The 26,842-nt window shown below is 36.2% G+C and overlaps 1 protein-coding gene across 1 annotated transcript in view; it reads right to left on the reverse strand.

The window, feature by feature from the left end:
- Positions 1–26,842, reverse strand: part of pappa2 (pappalysin 2) — a 69,176-nt gene that overhangs the window by 14,487 nt on the left and 27,847 nt on the right. The window contains exons 8-19 of the mRNA XM_051097102.1: positions 25,525–25,828; positions 20,264–20,392; positions 19,999–20,084; positions 15,796–15,989; positions 15,248–15,361; positions 12,908–13,043; positions 12,646–12,820; positions 11,223–11,385; positions 10,177–10,354; positions 2,285–2,498; positions 719–887; positions 503–632 (exon numbers count right to left, since the gene is read on the reverse strand). Of these exons, the coding sequence (XP_050953059.1) occupies positions 503–632; positions 719–887; positions 2,285–2,498; positions 10,177–10,354; positions 11,223–11,385; positions 12,646–12,820; positions 12,908–13,043; positions 15,248–15,361; positions 15,796–15,989; positions 19,999–20,084; positions 20,264–20,392; positions 25,525–25,828 (1,992 nt within the window). The remainder of the gene's footprint in view (positions 1–502; positions 633–718; positions 888–2,284; positions 2,499–10,176; positions 10,355–11,222; positions 11,386–12,645; positions 12,821–12,907; positions 13,044–15,247; positions 15,362–15,795; positions 15,990–19,998; positions 20,085–20,263; positions 20,393–25,524; positions 25,829–26,842) is intronic.

The following is a 26,842-nucleotide window of genomic DNA, read 5'->3' on the forward strand; positions in this document are numbered from 1 at the left end:
GCCAAGCTCCGGACTAGTCATCCATAGTTGAACAGCTTGGCAGGCTGGCACTCAAAAGTATCCGACTGCATGCAACTCACTGTGGTCTTGCAGGGCAGGTATGTCTAGACCTCTTATTAGGAATGATAAATGCAGTGACCTAAATATACAGTCAAATAATGCAATGCAAAAAAAAAAAAGATCCACATTAAAGGAATAGTACACCCAAAAATGAAAATTCTGTCATTAATTACTTACCCTCATGAGGTTCCAAACCTGTGAGAACTTTGTTCATCTTCAGAACAAAAATTCAGATATTTTTGATGATGCGCTGTTGTCTATAAAAGGCCAGAAAGCTCTCGGATTTCATCAAAAATATCTTAATTTGTGTCTTGAAGATAAACGAAGGTCTAACGGGTTTGTAGCAACATGAAGGTAAATAATTAATAACAAAATTTTTATTTTTAGCTGAACTATCCCTTTAATATTATGTTTTGACAGTGATTGAGACAATAATCCTCACCCACGTCAAAGCCTTCCTCACAGCTGTATTCCACCAGGTTGAGGTCAAGAGGAGGTTGGCACGGTCCCTCTATCTTACACATAGTAAAGTCATCAGTCCACTTGCCATCTTTGGTGCATCGAATGCTGGACTGCGGGGACAAATGTATGTAAGTGTTTAATTACTGCAGAGTTTAGGAATACACAGATAGAGTTGGCCTACGAAGTGCTACAGTACCCTTTCTGTTGGATCAGGACACTGTAGGGTGCAGATACTATCAAAGTCCAAATTGTTGGTGCAGGTGTACATGCCCTCAAACATCAGCGGGAGAGGAGGGCATGTGACAGGTGAACAGCTGCCCTCTTGCCACATCCCACCCTCCAAACACTCCAACCTCAGAAACTTCCTGAGAAAAACAAGTCATTCGCATGAAGGAGGGGTAAAACAGTTTCACACAAATACATGCACAGACAGTATAATGCCTGTACAAAGTCATTACTTTGGCTGCGTTTTAAAATCTAGTAAGCTGACTGGCTGTCTTAAGGTCTATGCTATTACATTTTTTCATGTTTTTGAAACAGAAAGAAGTCTCTTGTTCTCATCAAAGCTAAATTTATTTGATAAAAATATAGTAAAAACAGCCAAACTAACCCTATCCTATCACTAGTATTGCAATTTATAATATATATTTTAACTGTGACCCTGGATCACAAAATCATTCATAAGGGTCAGTTTTTTTTAAATTTAGATTTATAAATCTGAATCTAAATAAATAAGCTTTCAACTGATGTATGGTCATTTTTCTTACACAAACGCATCAGTTCACTTCAGAAGGCCTTTATTAACCCCCTGGAGCATTGTGGAGTACTTTTTATGATGGATGGATACACTTTATTGGACTTCAAAAACAGCCATTCACTGCCATTATAAAGCGTGGAAGAGCCACACTATTTTTAATATAACTCCAATTGTATTTATCTGAAAGAAAAGTCATATTCACCTAGGATGGCTTAAGGTTGAGTAAATCATTTTTGGGTGAACTATTCCTTTAAACACACACTGAAATTTCAACTGTTGGCTCTCAATCTGCTTTCAGTATGAATTTTTGCACAACATGAATGCAGCAGTTACTACGTTTCTTGAATGACATTCTCCTCCAGCCACAGGGGATTTCTTCACATCTAAGCCATGTGACAAACCATCTGGTACGACTAAATAGCCAATAAATCCTGAGGAAATAAATTGGGGTGTAGTGTTCATTGAGAAAGATCATACGGAAGCACAGGCTAAAACTACCTTGATAATAGCATAACACCTCTCTTTAGACCGTCATAAACCATTTGCTGAACCTCCATAATGAAATGCCTTTTAGAACAAACATGCCAATGGTTTTAATAAACAGGATCATTTAAATGGCTTTATGAGACACGCTGGCTATCACTTCTGGTATTAATGCCCAATTAAAAGCAGTTAAAAGACACTGAGGTATTTTACCAGCCATTTTAATAACTCATAAAGACAAGGCAGGTGCAAACGCTAGTCCCCTCAGATGTGCTAAAATATGCTATATGCTATAGCTTGATTGGATGAAATACCAAAACAACACGCCATCAAACCATTCATCAAAGTACACTGCGGACTCCATTGCTGAAAGATATTTGGAAACACATGGAGCGAGATTTTGATCTTATTAGAACCATGTGAGCAACCCAGACGCTGGAAACAGATATTTTTCCTTCAAAATTTGTCAACACAGTAACCCATGCCTACAAATCAGCTCAAACCATACGGACTGTAACTCACTTTCTTGGCTTTTTGTTGAGCGTGCCAGTGATGTAATATCCTGGGTTGCATTTGTAGCGGCACACAGTGCCCACGTCATGCCCGCCTCCATGACACTGAGGAACTAGAAGCGTGGCATTGGGTACGGAAGGTGGATCCGGACACTCGATCTTGCAGTAAGCCTCTGGGTATGACCACAGTCCATCCTCAAGACAAACCAATGTGTCACTTTCACCTGAAAAACACATCCCAAAGAGAAAACTTTGTGGTTTGCATTCTACATGATTTTTTTTTGGTTGCACCTTTAACTTAAATTTAAATAATATGCAGTAAAGAGTATCATTATTCCGATGATGTGAAATGGTTGCACCTGTTGCTATTTTTACCGTAACACAACTCAGAAAATAAAATACTGATACGATGACCACAGCTACTGAAACAGCTTACAGGTTTAAGCGTAGACTTAAACCAAATGCCGTACCATCAATTTTTCTCCACAAGGAGTCTAAATGGCCACAGATATCGAGTGAAATCTGCGCTGAGTAACTCCTTCGGTGGCTGTGGCATCATGACAAGCGTCAGCACGTTTACATCCTGCCAAGATGGCATCTAGCGTTTCTCGTCTCTGCCGTTTACAAGCTCTTTCCATAGCTGTGGTCTACCTAAAGTCTCAACGGCATCAGGGCTGAAGTGGAGAGAACAAAGAAGCAGGACTTCAGGAAGTTTTATTTGTCCAAAAGCATCATTGTTTTCTCCTCTTCTTACGGCTAAGAAAGCAGTGAAGACCAGTGTTGGGCATGTTACTTTAAAAACGTAATTAGTTATAGTTACTAGTTACTTCTCACAAATAGTAACTGTGTTAGTGTCAGGATTGTGTTTGGTTTTGTTTGGTTTTTCCTTGTGTTTTTCCCCCTGTGTTTCTAGTACATTTGGTTTGTTCTGTTTGCTCCCCCTGTTGGTTTTGTGTATTGGTTTAGTCTTGCCCTTATTTGTACTTCCCCTCGTTATCTCGTTTGTAACCCCACCCCTGGTTCCTTGTATATATTGTTCCTTGTGCCTCACTCCCCTTGTCGGTGATTATATTGTCTTCAGTGTCTTTCCGTTTGTTGTGGTTTCTGGTTTCTGGTTTCTGGTTTCTGGTTTCCTGTTTCCTGTGTTTCCCTGAGTTTGTTCATGTTGGATTATTTAATAAAGCCGCATTTGTTGGATCTCCGGTCTCCTCCTGCGTTATTCCCTGCACACGACGACATACCCGTGACAGAATCACCGACCGAATAATTCAAAGGATGACCTGGGCTGAGGACCTCCTCCTTAACCTGCAACAAGGTGAGCGTTCGCTGGAGGAGTATGTGGAGGAGTTTTTGAGCGTTTACCATCTGGTGAGATGGAGCGACAAGATGGTTAACGCATGTTTCCAGATGGGACTCAAAGATGATAGTTTGTTCCAATTTATAAGTCCTGATGATTGCTACCGTCCTGTAGCAGATTTTATAAATTTTGTTCTTGATTTATGTGGTTCCTCGTTCCAAGTCATGGTGGAGGATGGTAATCCTCCTCCCATCTGGAAACATGCCGTCGCCCCATCTCACCAACAGCTAGAGCCCTCCGCATATCACTCCAGCGACCTCACACCCTCCTTGTCTCCTGCGGGTCCCCAAGTCTACCATAGCTCCACCGCTGTCCTCAGCCCGATGCGGCCGGCCTCATCCCTGCGCTCTAATCCGCCGGCCAGAGCCCAGTCCCACAGGCCGCCAAGCCAGAGTATGCACGCAAGATGGCCGCCGCCACGCCAGAGTCTGCAAGCAAGATGGCCGCCGCCACGCCAGAGTCTGCACGCGAGATGGCCGCCGCCACGCCAAAGTCTGCACGCGAGATGTCCGCCGCCACGCCAGAGTCTGCACGCGAGATGGCCGCCGCCACGCCAGAGTCTGCAAGCAAGATGGCCGCCGCCACGCCAGAGTCTGCGGCTTCTGAGTCCAGCCTAGTTGCAGCTATGTTCCCCGAATCAAGTCAAGTTGCAGCTGCATTTCCCAAGGCAAGTCAAGTTTCCGAGTCCAGTCAAGTTGCAGCTGTGTTCCCCGAGTCAAGTCAAGTTGCAGCTGCATTTCCCGAGGCAAGTCAAGTCTCCGAGTCTAGTCAAGTTGCAGCTGTGTTCCCCGAGTCAAGTCAAGTTGCAGCCGCATTTCCCGAGGCAAGTCAAGTTTCCGAGTTCAGTCAAGTTGCAGCTGTGTTCCCCGAGTCAAGTCAAGTTGCAGCTGCGTTTCCCGAGGCAAGTCAAGTTTCGGAGTCCAGTCAAGTTGCAGCTGTGTCTCCTGAGTCAAGTCAAGTCAAGCGGCTGCGTCAAGTCAAGCGGCTGCGTCAAGTCAAGCGGCTGCGTCAAGTCAAGCGGCTGCGTCAAGTCAAGCGGCTGCGTCAAGTCAAGCTACGGCGGAGCGCACCTCCGAGCCCGAACAGCCTCCAGCGCGCACCCCAGAGCCTGAGCTGCCTCCAGCGCACCCTCCAAAGGCAGAGCTCACATCTAATGTCAAGACCGCTCCAGAAACCTCACCTGCCGGAGAAGCCGCGCCAATGCCTCCAACGGTGTCAGCTTTGGCTGTGGAACCGATTATGGTGGCGGCGTTTATCTCTGAACTCTCTGCTTCTCCCCTTTCTCTGTCCACCTCCTCTATCCCTTTTCTCTCCAGGTCCCCGTCCGTGACGCGGATGCCCATACAGCCCTGGAGAGCTCCAGTGCGCCCTCCACCGCGCCCTCCTGAGCCGGCGCCTCCTCCAGCGCGCCCTCCAGAGCCGGAGCTCTGTCCTGCTCGCCCTCCAGAGCCGGAGCTCTGTCCAGCGCGCCCTCCTGCACGCCCTCCAGAGTCGGCGCCTCCTCCAGCGCGCCCTCCAGAGCCGGAGCTCTGTCCAGCTCGCCATCCTGAGTCGGCTCCTCCTTCAGCGCGCCCTTCTGCGCGCCCTCCTGAGTCGTCGCCTCCTTCAGCGCGCCCTCCTGCACGCCCTCCTGAGCCAGCACCTCATCCAGCGCTCCCTAGGGCGGGCAGAACCGTAAATTCCCCCAAGAAAATTTTGAGGGGGAGCTACTCCCCTATTTAGCCATGGCCTCCTGGACTGTTTACCCGGCCATGGCTTCCTGAATCCCCAGACCTGCCATGGCCTCCTGGACTGTTTACCCGGCCATGGCTTCCCGACTCCCCAGACCCGCCATGGCCTCCTGGACTGTTTACCCGGCCATGGCTCCCTGAATCCCCAGACCCGTCATGGCCTAATGAACTGTGTGCTCGGCCATGGCGCCCTGAACTCCTCGATCCACCATGGCCCAATGGACTGTGTGATCCACCATGGCCCCTGAGCTCCCTGATCCACCCTGGAGGCCGTCCCTATATCCTGTGTCTCCTGTGTCCCTGCCTACCGGCCTCCAGAGCGCCCACCCTCCCACCCCAGTGTGTGTTACGGCGCGAGTCGCGCCTTATAAGGGGGGGGGGTAATGTCAGGATTGTGTTTTGTCTGGTTTTTCCTTGTGTTTTTCCCCCTGTGTTTCTAGTACATTTGGTTTGTTCTGTTTGCTCCCCCTGTTGGTTTTGTGTATTGGTTTAGTCTTGCCCTTATTTGTACTTCCCCTCGTTATCTCGTTTGTAACCACACCCCTGGTTCCTTGTATATATTGTTCCTTGTGCCTCACTCCCCTTGTCGGTGATTTATATTGTCTTCAGTGTCTTTCCGTTCGTCGTGGTTGCTGGTTTCCTGTGTTTCCCTGAGTTTGTTCATGTTTGATTATTTAATAAAGCCGCATTTGTTGGATCTCCGCTCTCCTCCTGCGTTATTCCCCGCACACGACGAGATACCCGTGACAGTTAGTAACTCTGTTGCATCATTATAAAAGTAACTAATTACCAGGGAAAGTAACTATTGTGTTACTTTTTAAAAAATGTTCAAATATGTCAAATAACTTGGATGCCCCCAATATTAAATATGCTAAATGAATGAAATTCAAATGAAAATAATTTTTAGTTTACTCATCAGACTAATATTAAATATCTGATATACTATTATATCATAGTCAACATTTAAAGTGGATCAATTTGTCCTAAGACAAGAATGGGTATTGTTTTGGTTTTAGGACAACTTTGATGAAAGGTTTGGTCCATTTTAAATGTTGACTACTATACATTTATTAAGCTTAATGGTACAGTTTTTTAAATATCTGAAAGTACACTTGGCATCAGTCAGTCAAGCATAATAATATGACATTATTATAGTTTAGATAACAAAACCTACTACGAATTCTACTACTAATAACAATATAAAACCCTCTAAGAATAAATGAGCTGCTGGGTTCATGAATATTAATCACATTGTCTGTGTTCGCTCGAACTGATTTGCTGAAATCAAAACAGGGACGATAATAGGTGAGCACCAACCAATGAGATTGCCGTTTGCGCAATAGTTCCGCCTACTACCTAAGAGCTGAAGAATTCTAGAGGAGCTCTGTTATTTTGACAGAGAAATACAACAAAGATTAACGTTTACTTGTAGCGCGTCAATTCTGCATGGTATGTAAGTCTCTTTCGCTCTAAGTATCTTTCTTCGCGTGTGTGTGAGACAAAGCAACGGCTAGTTGCGTGCCTTCACACTACAGTTTACGGATTAACTTAACTACAGGTTTACAGATTAACTTAAAAATAAAATGATAATAAGATAACACCAGTAGCTCACCAAGTGCAACCATTTTACGTAATTAAAATAATGGCGCCCCCCATAGTTCAAAATATATATATATGTATACATTATTTTTTAAAATAATGTAAATCTTTCATGGGTTTTCTACTACGTACTTTAGTAAGAGACATCATTTACGTTATATTAAGCCATACAAGTCTTAAAATATTTTTAGATTATGGCAAACTAATTATTTTCTTTTCAATTTTCATTACTTCATTATCATAACAGAACCTGATATTCTACCCTGACATTATTTTTATCTTTATGTCCCCCAAAAATTTTAAATCAATTTGCAGAGATTAAAAACATGTTCAAATCATTTTATGCATGAAAAGCATTACAATTCACAATAAATTAATAAATATGACAACCAAAAAGTTCACAACATTGACTTTCATTGAGTTTGGAATTATACTTTACCTTTGCGTAGGCATAAATGCTTTCCAGTAATATGAAAAGTCATTTATTTAAAACGCTTTATGTTTCTATTAACTAAAAAGAGAAGTATCACACTGGTTTTTAATAAAATCTCACTTTATAAAATGCCTTTTGTGCACATGGTCTAGTAGCACCTAGGGCCCATGTGATATAGGACTCTCTCATTGTACTATTTTAGTTACATATCTAATTAGATTTAGTTGAAGTTCTAAAGCAATTTTATTAGTCAATAAAATATAATGATTCCTTTGCTAAGTTTTAAGGTGTCTGTCTACTTTGTAGCTGTGCTTAAATTTAGCTATACCAAAAATGGCTGCAAACTGTGTTTTTCCAACATGCATGAAAAGTTCCAGATACTTAAAAAAAGGCTCTCACTAGGTGCATAAATCACTGCATTACTTTTGTGTGTTTCAATTAATGTCAAGTCATAAATAGATTTTAAAAACTCCCAAAGGAGCACTATAGCCCATCACTTTAACACACTACAGTGCAAGAACCTTGCCATCAAGACCAATAAGCATAGCTACTCAGTGATGCAATGTCCTGGACCTTCAGGGAAGCCACTGACCACAGACTGCTCCGCTCCCTGCCAAAGAAAAAAATTGGACCGATCCATCAAAAGCCTGCATTAAAAACAAATAGTGCAAGTGTGAGGAGTGGCCCCTCGACCCCTGAGCCACCTTGCTTTAGTAGGGCTCCTGCTACCCAGAGGCAAGAGGGCCATGTGCCAGCCTGCTCTATGCTGTCTGAAATGAGGGGCTCTCTGGGGGCTTCAGTAGTATGGGATGAAACGCACTCTTGTTCTCGCCTGCTTGCATGTTTCCTATCTCCACCTGTGTGCTGTTCTCCTGCAGCTCGGGACTACTTTCCTATTTACACAGCCAGGAAAGAGAGCTGGGACTACGGCCAGACCGATGCACAGTTCCTGAATGAGTGCAAAAACAACACTGACACACAAATGACTATATACTGTATGCATATATAAGCACACACACATACAAAAATCTAAATATTTAGCTTAGTACTGTAAAAAAAAATTGGAGTTCTCTAAACAACTGCAATTTGCAATCATTGTGGTTTCTCATTATCCGTGTTATGCACAGCTTTAAATCACTATTTGCTTCTAAAGGAAAAGACCCCTCAACACAAACCATAACAGGGGTGACAGCAAACGAATCAATATCACCATATACCAAAAAAAGATGAAACTAATGACAGCATAAATTAGACAATAATCATGAAGAATGAAAAAAAAAAAAAAACACAAAAATATAATATAATATAATATAATATAATATAATATAATATAATATAATATAATATAATATAATGATATCTGTGCAGTTTTTATCTTTTTGCAAGTTTGATTCTGGCTGTCCATAATATAATGATATAAGGTGACACATACGATAAAATCTATTAATATAATTTAAAATCAAATTAATAGTTTATATTTAAACAACAAGAACAAGAACAACTAATAATAATAATAACAATTTCGTTATTATCAGTTATTTTAGTACTCTTGAGATAATATTTTTGTTTTCATTATTTATAATTTTAATTAGTTAAAGTTTTAACTAAAATTGTGTTAAAGTGTGTTTTTGTCATTTTTATTATATTTTCTAAATATGTATTTTTAATGATTTTTTACTATAAATAATATAATATAATATAATATAATATAATATAATATAATATAATATAATATAATATATAACGGTGTTTTTATCATTTTGAAAGATTATATCATGGACAGTCAAAAACAATGATATAAATTAACACATAAGATAACATAATTTTAAAATCAAATAAATTTTATGTTTAAACAACAACAACTAATAATAATAATAAATTCATTATTATCTGTTATTTTAGTATTCTTAAGATATTTTGTTTTATTAATATTTTGTTTTTTTTCAATTGTATATAAAGTTTTAAATTAAATTTGTTGTGAATGTCATTTTTTATTTTTAAATGTCTATATATTTTTAATTAAATATAATATAATATAATATAATATAATATAATATAATATAATATAATATTATATCATGGACAGTCAGAAACACGGATATAAAGTAACATATATGGTAATATAATAATTTAAAATAAAATCAATATGTTATGTTTAAACAACAACTAAAACTAAAAATAATAATACTTGTATTATTTTTTATTTTAGTATTCTTAAGATACTATTAATTTTTTATTAATTAATATTTTTATTTTATTTTTTATTTTTTTTTTTATTTTCATTATAGTTTTAGTTATTTTAGTACTTAAGATAAACTTAAGCTTGGCCATAAGCTAAAAATAAAATAAGATTAAGGGTGTGTTTTTTGTATATTTTATTTTATTTCAGTTCAAGATTATTTGTTTCAAGTAACAAAAATGTTTTATGGTTTCAGATTATTATTAAATCAAATTTTAGTACAATTAGTCAGTTATTTTATGATAATACATATTATGTGTTCGCAGTAATATTTATATGTTTGTTAGTGCTGGCATAACTAGCTGTTACAAGTCAAATGGCCCCAGGAATGCCAAAAAGCACAACTATTTGTTGGATTTTTTCCAGTGTACACGGGCAAACATGCAAAAAGGGCTCATATCATCCACAAATATACTGTTATTGACTTACAGTCTTATTATTTTAGAAAGGCAGCCCAAAGTCTCACCGAAACAGGCACATGCACTAAACGTAAGGAAGCCAAAAACCCTCAGGTCTCACACTCTAGCCCAGTTCCCGTCCTCACCTTGTAGGATCGCCGGGGCGTTACAGGAAAAGGTGCACTGCTTGCCGAACGTGGTGCCCCAGGGACACGAGAAGGAGGCAAAGTAGACATGAGACTGAGGAGGAGGGCCACAGTCCACTGGCTGACAGCTCACTACACGGTCCCACACTCCATGCACACAAATCAGCTCAGCTTCCGTCTGAGAAAAGGACAAAATAGACAAAGAGAAACCACTGATAAAGTCATCATTTCATTAGGCTCATTATAAAACATGACAGTTTCGGAGGTAATTTGATAAGAAATGTTCAAATTTACAGACTTTGGTAATTGTGAGCACAATTCGAGACAACGAACATGTGAACATAATTTTAAGCGTTTATGTTCTCCACAGTTACCGGAATATGCTGGTATTCTGATAAATCTGAATAAACTAAGACATGTGGGTTCCTGTTCTTGTCTTGCCCATACACTCTCTTGCCCATACACTGCATTTTAGCAATCCTCCACAATAATTTAATCAACTCTTTCACAATAACAAACAGCAACGTGATGATTTGGAAAATGTAGGTCACAAGACTTACAAAAGTAGGCCACTACCTTCCTTTTTACGCTTGCAAAATGTTTCCTGCTCCAAAACAGTTGTGAAAAGTCAAACTATTGAATAAACACTGGGTATAACTGATATCACCCCAAATTATCTTTGTTTGGACATGAGCACATACTGTATAAATGGGCCTCTTAAGGATTGAGCCAATATTCTTAGAAATCTGAATCAGACTGCTGGCATATGGCTGTATTAATTAAAATTTTGGATCATGTAAATATGTTTACCTGAACAACTGGAAAATGACTAATTCAATTAATATCAGAACATTCTTGGGCATTTGAACATGTGTTTTCAGGAAAACAATCTTTAGGAAAAGTAATTTGTTCTCATTTAATTTCACTGCTGTTTAGCAGAAAGTGGATATCAAGGAATGTGATTTTTCTTTCTTATAACAGTTACTGCAGAAAGAGAGAGAGAAAGAGAGAGAGCGAGACAGGCTGTTAACAATACTTGCACGCACTTGATGAGAAGAAAGGCCCTGGCCATGGAGAACAGTGAGCGTATAGCCACGGTGACAAGAAACTGAGCAGTGTTTCGAGTCTATGACCGGAGCACAGCGGACTGAAGCGTGTTCGACGCTTAAAGGACTGCATGACTCAGTACTGCACAGCCTACGCACACATCTGTGTGAGAAAAACACATATTTAGTTAATTATTATTTGTAGACACTGACAGACAACATATCCACCATCAAACGTGATGGAATTGTTTGTATTTGTATCTGTCTCTGTGTAAGATTTTTTTGTCTTCATATACACTAGCATTCAAAAGTTTGGGATCCGTAAATTGTTTTTTATTTTTTTGAAAGAGCTAATATTTTTGTTTGCTAGAACACATTAAATTGATTAAAGTGAGAGTAAAGACAATCACAATGTTGTAAAATATTTCTTTTTCAAATAATTGCTGTTCTTTTGAACTTTCTGTTTACAACAATCAGAGAAAAAACAGCAGCAAATGTTTTCAATATTGATAATCAGTGAGTTTCAAAATCAGAATTTTAGGATGATTTCTTAAGAATCATGTGATACTGAAGACTGGAATAATAGTTGCTGAAAATTCAGCTTTACCATCAATAAAAAATAAAATAAAATAAAATAAAATAAAATAAAATAAAATAAAATAAAATAAAATAAAATAAAAAATAAAACCAGGAAGTTTCTTGAGCACAAAAGCAGAATATTAGGATGATTTGTCAAGAATTGAAGACTGGAGTAATAGTTGCTGAAAATTCAGCTTTACCATCAATAAAATAAAATAAAAAAAAAAATAAAATAAAATAAAATAAAACATTTAAATTTGTAATAATATTTAAAATAGTAATGAAATGAAATGAAATAAAATAAAATAAAATAAAATAAAATAAAATAAAATCAGGGAGTTTATTGAGCACAAAATCAGAATATTAAGATGATTTTTCAAGAATTTAAAATTCAGCTTATAGGTAAATGTTATGTAAAATGGTATAGGTTTAAACAGTATTTCATGCTGTAACTGTAATACAATATGTCCCCTATGAATTGCATATGTCAATATTATGAAAATATATCAAAATTATGTTTTAAAAGTAGAGGTTTCATCCATAGTCTGCCTGTTTAAACATCTGCGTTTAGCTTTAAATGGTGCCTTTGATGGCAGTATTCTATAAAAATGATTTGCATGTCTCTTATTCCATGTATTTTACACAGCTGCAAGTAACATAACTGTGACATTTCTCTAAACTGGTCTATACATGTACCTTTAGTGAGCAGAAGAGGTTCTTTTTAAAAACATTTTAAAAATCGTACTTATCCCAAACTTTTAGTGTTTCTACCATATGTAAATATGCAAGTACATGTGTGTGTGTGTGTCCTTGTAAGTCGTGGGAGACCCCACCCTCAGCGCACCCGGTCAGGGCAAAGGCGCTGAAGTGACAAGATGTACGCAATGCAACCGCCAACACCGCCACTTGAGAAGAGGAGAAGTTCAGCTGCACTGCTGACGTCTGGTAGAACGGCACACTCAGGTTATGAGTCACATTCACCACTAGGGGGTTATACTGACATGACAGCTCGTACGAACCTGTGGACAAGCACACACAACGAAAACACATTAAAAATACAACGTTTACAATCTTTCCCAAACAAATTAAAGGATATTATGTGTTACCAAGCATGTGTTTTTTTCCGGTGGTGTCAAATAGTTCAACGGTCACTGTTTTCCTGCAATTTTCTCCATGCCAACTACCATCAAAGGCAAGGTAGATAATAACAGAGGCTGCTACACCCGGTCGCTCAAATCCTACCTGCAAAAACAATGTATCTGTATTATTAAGTAATTAATATATGGCTTCTTAGCTAACATAAATTATGAACCGTGTGAGTGGGCAAAAATGGCAGATAGAAATATGTAACCCTGGACCACAAAACAAATCTTAAGTAGCATGGGTATATTCGTAGCAATAGCCAAAAATACATTGTGTGGGTCAAAATTATCGTTTTTTGTTTTTTTTTCGTTTATGCCAAAATCATTAGGAAATGAGGTAAAGATCATGTTTAATGAATATATACATTTCCTATTTTAAATATATCAAAACTTAATTTTCAGTTAGTAATATGCATTGCTAAAACTTCATTTGGACAACTTTAAAGGCAATTTTCTCAATATTTAGATTTTTTGCACCCTCAGATTCCAAATTTTCAATTAAAAAAATTTAACCTTATGACTGGTTTTCTGGTCTAGGGTCACATATATGTGCTATAAATACAGAATAAATATGAACGTACATTATCGTTTAAAAGTTTGGGGTGCGTACGTTTTTTTAATGTTTTTTAAAGGCGTCTCTTATTTTTCATGAGGTGGTCAATTTTTTTTTTACGTCAATGAAATTAATGTCCTATATTTTAAAATGAATTATTTTGTACTTTTAGGGGTTTTTATGGTACTAAATTATATTTACAGAACAGTTACGCTCCATTTATTACCAATTTTCAAGTATATACCTGAAAATGTAATTTGCAGCTTAAACTGCCATACATCTTGAATGCTTTGGAGCACAAATTTAAGTTTAATCTCTGTTTACAGAAGACAGTTAGCAAATTTTTGCTTAAGTGAAAAAAAAAAGTTTTTAGAAGCTTAAGTTTTTTAAAATGAAAAATCCCTTTCATGTGAAATACACATTCTCCAAAAAATGTTTTACTCTAAATCTGCAAGCCACAAATCTAAAAAATTTGTGTTTTAATTTGTGTTGATATCACAACAACAACAACAACAACAACAACAACAACAACAACAACAACAACAAAACAGCTTTTGTTAAGTTTTATTTGAGTGCAGTGCCAAACATTTCCAGTAGATGAAATTTGCTTTCCATTCATATTTAATATTTTCTATTTATTTATTTATGTATGTATGTATGTATGTATGTATGTATTGGTGTGTGTTCAAACAGTAAGTGCCAAAACATTATCAGGTTTTCTACCTTTATGATGAAGTAAAAAATGTAAACACAATTTATCAGTAAAAAATGACCAAACAACAGGGTTAGACAAATTCAACAATTTTCTTAAGGATAAATAAACTCTATCGCAACTATTTGTAATATGAAAGGTTACAATTAACAACAGAGCCCAAACTACTGAATTAAACTGCTGGTTATTTTTAGATAAAATACATACATTTATTTGATCAAAAATACTTGTACATTTTCAAAATATTAAATGTTTAAAATATATTTAAAATATATATCTATTAAAATGTGTGGTGTGTATCTATGGACATAAAAAAGATATACAAAGTACAATGATGTCACAATGCGGTCCATTAGAATATCATTAAAATAAATCCCACCCACAGAAATTTGAATTGTTGGAAGGAGGGTGGGGACAAGGTGGGGGATTAGCCTAACTTTAGAAGCGCTTCAACAAGCCGCAGCGCGGCGGGTATAAACAGAAGCATTGACTAGAGTAACCACTAACGCGCCACAGACGTGTGCAGTACAGGGGGTCGAAACATTTTTGTAACATGGATATTTTGTAAGAAAAATATCCATATTTAAAATGTAAGAATCACTTTAATCTAGCTTGCGCTAACAGTTGTACACAGAACTTACTTCTTTGACAAGGGGCGTGGCAGTACTGAAACACTGTCTAAGCTGTTCGCCAATCGCAACGCAGTGGGAGAGCTAACCAATCACAACACATTTTGTTTTTCGAAAGGCGGGCCTTCATTAAACCCGGAACTAATCGAGCCTTATGTGCCAGGCTGGGAGAGATGTATTGTAATAATGTAAATTATGTTAAAAATAATGCATTTTTCGAACCACCAGGCATGAAAGCATGTTCTAGTACAAAATCAAGACTGTGTAAAAGAGCATAATAGGACCCCTTTAAGCTTATTAGAAAACACAAAATGTACATCACTTAAAGACAAGGCTGTCTGAAATGTCCCAATATAGACTGGATAATCTGTGAACTTCAAAGTCTTTACACTGAGCAAGTGTGTTTGTACCTTTAGCCAGACAGGTTGATCCTGAGTATAGTAGCTGTTCTGATGGGCAGTACAGGGGGTCCATGCGTCATGAGCCATTACTTCATTTATGTCAAAATACTGCGACTTGCACATCTAATGAGGATATAGATAAAAGGATATTTAAAAGGTAAAATTTCATTCAAAACAACGAAAAATTCACCCCAAAATGAAAATTATGTCATTAATTACTCACCCTTGTGTCGTTCCAAACACGTAAGACCTTTGTTCATCTTCGAAACGTAAATTAAGATATTTTTGATGAAATCCAAAAGCTTTTTGACACTCGTTCACGACGCAGGAATGCACACATATGCATTGTGGTACTCTCATGAATGCGCATTAAAATCAGAAAGCTTTCGGATGTCATCAAAAATATCTTAATTTGTGTTCTGAAGATGAGGAATGGCAAGTAATTAACGACAAAATTTTCATTTAATTTTTGGTGAACTACCCCTTTAAGAAGACACTCAGTAGTGAGGCAGATAATTCGCTCATAACAGCTAATGATTTCTAAACAGTTTGTGTACCTGAGCAAGCATGGGCTCCCCGGTGACCTTCGAGGCAGGGCACCTCTGGTCCTGATGCGAGCCTGATGCAGTGGACGCCCACTGATCAGTGAAGCCCTGGGGAGTGAAAAAACCACAGTCCTGGACGCTGGAATGTTTTTCGAACTCCTCACACACTCCGTCGCCTTCAAAAACATAGCATAGGCTCGGCAGACCTGAGAGAGACAGAAAAAGCAAGAGAGAGCGAGCACAAACTCTTCATAAGTAACAAGCAATGACTCCACTGCCAAGATGTAATTGTGTTTTCACGGCAAGTCAGTGAGGCTCGGCTTCACTTACGTGTGAATTGAAAATAAAGAGGAACGTGATTCCACTGCGATGATTAAATAAGCGATCATACAAATATGCAGGTGATGTCATGGCATACGAATGAGTTATGACAGAAGCACACGTGGGGCTAAAAGGAGAATTAGCATGTCATGAAAGCGAATTTGTTAGAGAGGGACACGTGTGAATGACATCAGAGTCTTGCATGAGCTCTCGTCTGAGAATGCTGCAAGGTAATAGGAAGATGACTCATCGGTGGGAACAGCTTATCAAAGGCGAGGGGCTCAAAAGGGTTCTAACAACAAATTAAAAACACAAGATTTTTGATTGGACGTCCCGGCTGCAGAACAGCTGACCTAACTCACATGCCAATGCCAAAGGATTTACTCCTAAGCTTTGTTGGTGTATACTCCCCAAATACGCTCGTGGAGATAATATATGAGAGCTCCTAATGTGGCATTAGAGTAAATATCGCAAAAAAAAGACAATTCCCGAATGCCCTAAATCCACAAAAATGCGGTTACGAGCTACTATGAAAACATTGGGAAGTTTGGAGCATGTGAGTCAGTCGCTGCTTCGTGTTTGAATTAGATGCCTCTCATGCTTCACGCTCACAGAAAATGTAGCGCTTTCAGTCACGAAAACAACATTGACTAAATTGCTGAAGTATTTGCCTTTTTTCTCCCAGCGTTTCCTGTGAGTCTTCCGTCCTTTACTGCATTAACTCTCAATCAAGTGCATTATGTAACAATGGCGTACAGTTGTCAAGATCAATTGCAGCTTACGACATACTGTACATGCAATACTTTGGACCGCTTACAGTAGTGTGATGATATAAAGCTATGACAATATTGAATAAGATGATTTTGATTAAATGAAATACCACCGGCTGTGTTACAGTAAATGACCTAAAATCCACAATTTGGACTGGATCCTTTGCAATCTGGATTGAATCTTTGAATACTTCTCCATATGTATTACGCAAATACTCGGGCCGAATTATCAAACATCACAGACTTTGCTGTCAAGGAAATTACTCATAATTCATAATTGGGAAGTTGATTTTTTTTTTTTTTTTCCTGGTCAGCCAAGAAATAAAAACAACAGTAAGATCTGGCTATTCACAACTCAGCAACAGTATTTACTTTTGGAGTAAGTAGAATTTCATATCACATTACTTATAGTGCATTCTAACATAATTATGAAGTTACTATGTAAGTTACTCCAGAAAATATTTGTTCAAACACTGCCAATCAAAAGATTGGGGGCTGTAAAATTTTAATGCCTTTGAAAGAAGTCTCTCATGCTCACCAAGGATGTATTTATTTTTATTACAAAAATACAGTAAAAACAGTAACACTGAAATATTATCAGAATTAAATCTGTAATAGTACGAATGTACTAGAATGTAAAAATAATTCAATAATATACATTTAATAGAAACTGCTTTTAATTTATTCTAAAAAAGAAATAAAACTATAAAAATCCTGCATAATATATATATATAGATATATATTTTTATACTTGCATCAACACAAAAATATTTTTATTAGCAAAGTTTCGGTCCTCAGACCTTATTATTTGTTTTTTTTCTAGTTTCTAATTGTACTTTCATGCCACATACCTACAAATGCTTTCTTAAATTATTTAAAAATGTAATTCATTCCTGAGATGCAAAGCTGAATTTTCAGCAGCCTTCAGTCTTCAGTGTCACATGATCCTTCAGAAACTATTTTAATACGCTAATATGGTGCTTAATAAACATTTATTATTCTCTAGGCTGAAAACAGTTGTGCTGTTTCATATTTTTGTGGAAACAATGGAAAAATGTAGGATTCTTTGATGAATGGAAAATTAAAAAGAAATGTATATAAATATAAAACAGCACTGTAAGTTTTTAATTCTTTTGAAAGAAGTGTCTCATGCTCACCAAGGATGTATTTATTTTTATTACAAAAATACAGTAAAAACAGTAACACTGTGAAATATTATTAGGATTAAATCTGTAATAGTATTAATGTACTAGAATATAAAAATAATTCAATAAAATAAATTTAATAGAAACTGCTTTTAATTTATTCTAAAATAGAAATAAAACTATACAAATCCTGCATTATATATATATATATATATATATATATATGTATATATATTATACTTGCATCATCACAAAAATATTTTTATTAGCAAAGTTTCGGTCCTCAGACCTTATTATTATCATTATTTTTTTCTAGTTTCTAATTGTACTTTCATCCCACATACCTACAAATGCTTTCTTAACTAATTAAAAAATGTAATTTATTCCTGTAATGGCAAAGCCTTCAGTCTTTAATGTCACATGATCCTTCAGAAACTATTTTAATATGGTGCTCAATAAACATTTCTTATAAGTTCGGATAAGAAATGTTTTGAATAAGTTTGGATCATTTTACCGACTCAGACCTTTGAGTCTCATTCAGCAAAAAGAACGAACCTTTTTTCGAGTAATTTCGTTCATTTTATCAAAATATAATTGTAATGTTACGTGTTACTTCCCTAAAACATCTACTGCTTACACAAACATTGATCACACTACAAACAAGACAAAACTATAATGCTATAAGAAACAGAAGAGATTAATTCATTGTTTACCTGGGTCTTTAGTCTATGATTAGCTCACCTCACCTCTTATCTGACAAGTTTTTGGGTTTGAGTCATTCGTTCATCACGTGACAGCCCCATAAGATGAACGAACGACTCGGAAAACCCGAAGACTCGAAACAGGTGAACTAATTCCAGTACAGAACCTAACAGGATGTTGTGCGTGCGTGACTGAACGAATCACTCATTCTTCCCGATTGAAGATTAAAGATTCGCTTCTTCACATTGAAGATTCATTCAAAATGAAAGAATCGTTAAAGAACGACCCATTACTATTTCGTAGCATCGTGGACGTGCATCCCAGAACCTGTGCTACACAAGCTTTTGTGCTTAAAAAGTATAAATATATATTTTTCGAAAAAAATGGCAGATCGTTTCGCTAGATTAGACCCTTCTTCCTCGGCTGGGATCGTTTAGAGCCCTTTGAAGCTGTATTTAAACTACATTTTGGAAGTTCAAAATCGGGGCACCAATGAAGTCCATTATATGAAGAAAAATCCTGAAATGCTTTCCTCAAAAACCATAATTTCTTTACGGCTGAAGAAAGAAAGACACGAACATCTTGGATGACAAGGGGGTGAGTAAATTATTTTTAAATTGTTGTTTTGGAAGTGGACTTCTCCTTTAATACCAATATTTCTGTGATAATATGAATGACTATAAGACTGAAATAATACTGGGCATTTGAAAAGACTGTTTGTGAAGCTGTTTCTTACCTAAACATGACAACTGTCTTCTCTCTGTGTCAGCGGCAATTTGAATGTTTCGGTAAGACTTTTAGTTAGGTTTAATAGACAAAGGGAATCGTTGTCATTTAGAAATGAGATGGTGTGGGTGTTTGAATCGAGATTGCAATCTTTTAACGATTAATCATGAAGCTCTAATGATGAGTTTCAGGAATATTTCAGGTATAATAATTATTAGGGGCTTTGCGATTTTTGGAATAGGTGCTAAAAACACAATATGACGACCTCCACATTTCCTTCAATATCACTATGATAAACTGACTTCTTAATTCAGTATGAGAGAGAAAAAACAGTAGCAGAGGAATCCGAATCTACAGGAGACGTAGCATTATTATATTGTTTTGGTTTGGTTTGGTCTGGTCTGGTCTGTTTTGAGAGCTGGTTATGATTATTACTCGGGTTTATTGTCCTGTGTGGAAGTTTTCTGGTGCTTCTGTTGTGGTGTTTACAGTCTGAGGGACAAAGTTCTCAGTGGACAGTGAGGGTATTTGTTTTTTTGAGCGTGACTCACCATGACACTTGAAACCTGGTTCAACTTGGCATTTTTTTGAGCAGCCGTCTCCATCTAAGAGATTCCCATCATCACAATCCTCAGTCCTGTGGGGGAGAGAGAGCGATGCCAAGGGTTACAGTTATGAAATATGTGGAAGGTCTTTGGCTATGCTTCAAAACACAAAAGACTCAAACAAATACTTAAAAATATGAAACATTCTTTAAAAATGACTAAGGCACATAACACGCAAAGCCTCTGAAGAACCCTTTAAGTTTATACTGACCCCTGTAGTGTGCCATCACCACAGAAATGTTCTCCATGAGTGTAAACCAGGCCTGGGGAAAGTTCACTGAACAAACCATCTGACTCCACCTGGATCCTGTACAGGTACTGAACGTCCCTCTGCACATCACTAAGCACATTCAGAACAAAACGTACATAGTTAAGCAAACAGTGAGAGCCTTAAGAATTTAAAATTAATTAATAAATGAATGAATGAATGAATAATGGCTTTGTGGTGGGGGTTTTTTACTGACTTTCTCTGCAAGTTAGTAATCAAATCACTCATTCGACCATTTTGTTTAATAACACTGATTCATCCAGGAGTGAAATTTGACCGTCTTTATGAGCGAGTCGCTGTATTATTTCTTCGAACAATTTGTCAAAACACTGTTCAAAAACACTGAATCATTTAGGAACAAAACACCACTACTGTGTGTAGTGGTTCAGCTGTGGCTTTGTTTGAAACTATTTTTATTGATGTAACAAAAACAAAGTTACTGGCAATACTGCGTCTAAAATATTTATAATATTGAAAGTTACTCCATATAAACTCCATATAAACTAAACTATGAACACATAAAAAAATAAAGTGTAGTACATTAAATGCAAGTAGTTACTCCATGCATACTATGATTATATTGATTTTGTGAATATACTAGAGAAAGCAATATGTGACCCTGGACCACAAAACCAGTCATAAGGGTGTAGGATTTTAATAAATAAGCTTTCCATTGATGTATAGTTTGTTAGGATAGGACAATATTTGGCTGAGATACAACTATTTGAAAATCTGGAATCTGACGATGAATAAAAATCTAAATACTGTGAAAATTGCCTTTAAAGTTGTACAAAAGTTCTTAGCAATGCAAAATACTAATCAAAAATTAAGTTTTGCTATATTTACAGTAGGAAATTTACTAAATATCCTCATGGAACATGATCTTTACTTATTACCCTTATGAATTTTGGCATAAAAGAAAAATCGATAATTTTAACCCAACAATCTCATTCTGACGGCACCCATTCACTGCAGATGATCCATTGATGAGCAATTTTAACCCATACAATGTATTTTTGGCTATAGCTACATATATACCTGTGCTACTTAAGACTGGTTTTGTTTTCCAGGGTCACATATTACGGAAAGAAAATGGCTTAAATGTTTTTAAATATATGTTTCTAAATATATTGAGAAAATCGCCTTTAAAGTTGTCTAAATGAAGTTCTTAGCAATGTATATTACTAATCAAAAATTAGGTTTTGATATATTTACAGTAGGAAATTTACAAAATATCCTCATGGAACATGATCTTTACTTAATATCCTAATGATTTTTGGCATAAAAGAAAAATCTATAATTTTAACCCATACAATGTATTTTTGGCTTTTGCTACAAATATACCTGTGCTACTTAAGACTGGTTTTGTGGTCCAGGGTGACATATTACGGAAAGAGGACTCTATCTATCTATGGATTTGTTACAAACATAGATTACTTGTTTTTTGTCAGCTGTTTAAACTCTCATTCTGACGGCACCCATTCACTGCAGATGATCCGTTGGTGAGCAAGTGATGTAATGCTAAATCTGTTCAGATGAAGAAACAAACTCATCTACATCTACATGGATGGTCTGAGGATGAGTACATTTTCAGCAAATTTTCTTTTTGGGATGAGCTATGCCTTTAAAAGCGGTCGTAAACCATATTAAAGAATCACAGATGTGCTGATATTGAGCACAACGGCTCAATATGAATCTGAAACATGCAGCAGAAATACTTGATCTAAGCTATATTTATTCTCAGGGTGATCTCAAATCTAACCTTGTTAAAAATGGAAATGACCTTTTATTGTTGAGGGTATCACTGCATGTCACACTGTGATGTACCTCGGGGGAATCGATCTGATCTGATTGAATGACCCTATAAAAAGAGTCTCGCCATGATTGCCAAGGCTTGTTTGATTTCAGTCGTTTTCCGGCCGGGGGTAAGAGGATGCCTAGCTAACTGAGCATCATCTACTTTCTCCGGCGGGTCTTATTACTCAACAAATTGCCCTTATTAATTATGGATTACTTCCAGGGACAGGCAAGGGGAGAGAGACTACTTAAAGCTATTGTTCTGAGGTCGCAAAGGGAGATCCAATGAAGGATTCTGTGCAAGTGATAAGACAAAGTCATATTTCTTTCTTCGTAGCACAGCCAGTTATAGAGAAAGGAGGTGACCTACAGCACAAGACCTCCTCTGGTGAGGTATAACATGTTTTATTTGGCAAATGCACACTAGGATAGCCATTAGACCCATGAAACCTTCATCTAGGTGACTAAGGAGAACATAACACACTTGAGCTTAAACGCATCAAATATCTGTACACATCTGGCCTCGTCTAACCTCAGAGGTTTTGACCTTCTTGACTGTATCCAACTATGTAAAGCATTCAGTGAAAAACAGCATCCAAAAAGTAACATTTAAGCCATTTTCACAAGTGAATAATTGAATCTAATAAGCCATTCTTACGTTTGGCAACAAAAGTACATTTTACCAAAGTTACTTAAAGAAATAATGATTAAAAAAAAAAAAAAAAAAAACTAAAATAAAATAAATAATTTCAGTTCATGGAAAATAAAGGTTTATCACTAACAACAAACCAATACTTGAGCCCTGAGTAACTAAGCCCTATTGTGTGTATGCACGTATGCACGTATGCACGTATGTATGTATTTATTTATTTATTTATGTTTTTTTAAGTTTCTAATCACCAGAAATAAATTAAATATATTAAACTAAAAAAGTTACTTTACATTAAATTTAGTAATAAAGTAATACTTAACTATGATACTGTTTTACTGTATTTTTGATCAAATAAATGCAGTCTTAGTGAGCATTTATTTATTTATTTTTTTTATTTATTTTATTTTTTTTGTTGTTGTTGTTGTTGTTTCTAATCACCAGAAATACATTATATATTATACTCATATATATATATATATATATATATATATATATATATATATATATAAAACTCAAAAAGTTACTTTAAATTAAATTTAGTAATAAAGTAATATTTAACTATGATACTGTTTTACTGTTTTTTTATCAAATAAATGCAGCCTTAGTAAGAATTAATTAATTTATTTATGTTCTTTTTAAAGTTTCTAATCATCAGGAATATATTAAATATATTAAACCAAAAATGTTACTTTCAATTACATTTAGTAATAAAGTAACATTTAACTATGATATTGTTTTACTGTATTTTTTATCAAATAAATGCAGTCTTAGTGAGAATTTATTTATTTATTTATTTATTTATGTTCTTTTTAAAGTTTCTAATCATCAGAAATATATTAAATATATTAAACCAAAAATGTTACTTTGAATTAAATTAGTAATAAAGTAACATTTAACTATGATATTGTTTTACTGTACCTCTGATCAAATAAATGCAGTCTTAGTGGGAATTAATTAATTAATTTATTTATTTATTTATTTATGTTCTTTTTAAAGTTTCTAATCATCAGAAATCTATTAAATATATTAAACCAAAAATGTTACTTTGAATTAAATTTAGTAATAAAGTAACATTTAATTATGATATTGTTTTACTGTATTTTTGATCAAATAAATGCAGTCTTAGTGAGAATATATTTCTTTATTTATTTCTGTTGTTGCTGTTGTTCTTTTTAAAGTCTCTAATCATCAGAAATCTATTAAATATATTATACCAAAAAGTTGCTTTAAATTAAAATTGGTAATGAAGTAATATTTAACTATGATACTGTTTTACTTTATTTTGTTCAAATAAATTCAGTCTTAGTGAGCATTTCTTTCTTTCTTTCTTTCTTTCTTTCTTTCTTTATTGTTGTTGTTGTTCTTTTTAAAGTTTCCAACATATATAAAAATATGTTAAATTAAATTTAGTAGTAAAGTAATATTTAACTATGATACTGTTTCATTGTATTTTTGACTGAATAAATGCATGTTGGTGAGCATTTATTTATTCATTGACTCGATGTTCTTTTTAAAGCTTCTAACCAGCATTAATTAATTAATTAATTCGCTAAAATATAACAAAATCACAGAAATATCATACGAAATTGGAGTTTAATATTAATGTGCCCTTAATGTTGTCCAAACCCCTAAACCTCCCATAAATGCATAGAAAATAAAACAGCTCATATAATATTTAGTACGGGTCCTCCCAAGGTTAACGACCAACATTTTCTGAAGGTTAAGCACCAGTTTGTTACCTTACCCATTTGATAGAAAGTGCTTTGTTTTTGCTGCAGACCTCACGGTGGCACTGTAGCCTACTTTCCCACAAAACCATCTTCACTCCCACTCCCTTTTTCCCCTGTTCTCGTTGTCACTCTTTTGTCTCCCATGCCAAATGACAGGTCTCTCCCTTACTGCACACTAAGTACATCAAGCACACTAACTCCCTTCAGCGAGACACTGGAAACAATTTCAGAGCAGCTACAAACAGCCATGGGTGTTTACTGTTTCTACGGGTAAAGCGGTCACATTTGGTTTATATTCCAGGGTTTCATTGTACCACTCTCTCTCTCTCTGTCTGTCTCTCTCTCTCTACCTCTCTCTCTCGGATCCAATCTGTCTTTCTTTCCTTTCCCTATCCACATAGCTCAATTCCCAGTAGAGTTTCCATCTTTCTGAGCTTACAGGACTTGTGGAAGGAACGTTTCTGGATATGTTACATTCTCTGATCCACACTATTAATCTCTGGACATTTTGACCTATTGCAAGTACTTGAACAACAATCCAGTGCCCGTTGATGAATTTGTATTGGAACAAGCAGAATAAAATGTGACAGGAACCGAACAGAAATTGGCTTTGCGCTGATAGTTGTAAAATTAATGGCTAACGAAATGACAACGTCAAATCCGTGATATTGTTATTCTTATTATTGTCTTGGCTGTGGAAATGATTTTTTCAGGCATGCCTTCGAAAAACCATTGCACAATACTTGACCAGTGATACGTTGAAGGTACAATTCAGTGACAGTTTTAGAAACACAACATGTCCAGCATTTATATTTAAGCCACACTTAAAATAATACTCCCAGAAATGCTGTAAATCAACTAGAAACACAATAAAAACATGACAGAGACATTATTATTTGAAAGCACTTGACAGCATTACTAATGACTCGCCAATTTTAAATAAATATTTCAAAATATAGTCTTTCAAAGTGTCTACATACAAAATAAAGTGCTATTGTTAATCATACGCAGATGTATTTTCTTACCTGTCAGTGTATGTGGGCTCTTTGACGATGACGGGATTCTGCTCCTCTCTGATTGGTGGTTCTCTAAGCACTCTGTAGAGAAGCGGGCGGCAACTGGAGCAGAGAGGATTCTGGGGCCGCGAGGTCAGCAAAACAGCATCGATCTCGAGCTTCTTATCAAAGGTGGAGATTTTAACGGCCTTGATCTTCTTACTAGTATGTAAATGGAGGGTCAAAGGAATGTCACAGAAAGCATGCTGAGGGCCTGTGTGGATCATCTCGCCGTTCTCAGTTATGAACGCAATATTAGCAATTGCCTTTTGATCTGTGGAAAACCAAAAAAACAGAAGAATTCATGCATGTAAAACATTAGTACACAATCATTGATAAACTTGGAGTTGGTGTGATTTTTAATGTGTTTGACGTCTTTTATGCTCACTAAAGGTCCTTGCACACCAAGTCTGAAATTCTCATCCGAAATTTTTTGCAATTTTTGTCAATCACATTTGCATCCAAAGCAAGCATTTAGAGAGTCACTGTCACGTTCTGTGCATGACAAATTTTGACGAATATGAAAAAACATACAAAAATTTTGGACTCGCAAGGACCTTAAGGTTGCATTTATTTGATCAGAAAAAACAGTCATGTAAACAGGTATGTAACAATTAAGTCAACTCACGATGCGATTCGCTTCACAATATTGATTTTAACGATACAATGAGATTTAAGACAAATTATGAATGAAAAAGTGTCCTTTTATTATTGCTTGGACATATGCTGCTATTTCTTTGTAAATCTGCATATGTCAAACAACAAAACTAAATTGAAAATTTAAAACAAAGCCCACATCAAATAAATAAATAACAAAAATAAAGGAAATCTCTTCACATAAACACCTCTTGCCATTTAAAATTACAGACAACATCTGTATTTTAAGCAGTTTTTAAACTAAATTAGATTGTAGAATTTCGAAAACTGAAGCGAAAACAGAATGGTCTGACTTTAATTCTGTGAAGCTATACTTCATAAAACATATCTGCAGCAACAAAAGCAGCAGACGGGCTGAATGAAACCACAAATTCACTCACTGCCAGCAGGTGGCGCTTATGAAACAGCAGCGATACAGAGTTTCCTCACTTGCCACTGCAAACAAAGCACTGCTGTGCTTATGAACACTACATCAATATGCATTATACAGAGGTAGATTGAAAAGAAAATACCATCTAGTCAATTGACCCTTCGCAAACAGTTTGATTGACAGGCGATCTGACCAATGATAACGCAGAATTTGCCATTATGTCTGACAAACAAATTAGACAGGAGAGTAGATTAACTTCGG

The sequence above is a fragment of the Labeo rohita genome, chromosome 2 (genome assembly GCF_022985175.1).
Source record: "Labeo rohita strain BAU-BD-2019 chromosome 2, IGBB_LRoh.1.0, whole genome shotgun sequence".
Classification (NCBI taxonomy): domain Eukaryota; kingdom Metazoa; phylum Chordata; class Actinopteri; order Cypriniformes; family Cyprinidae; genus Labeo; species Labeo rohita.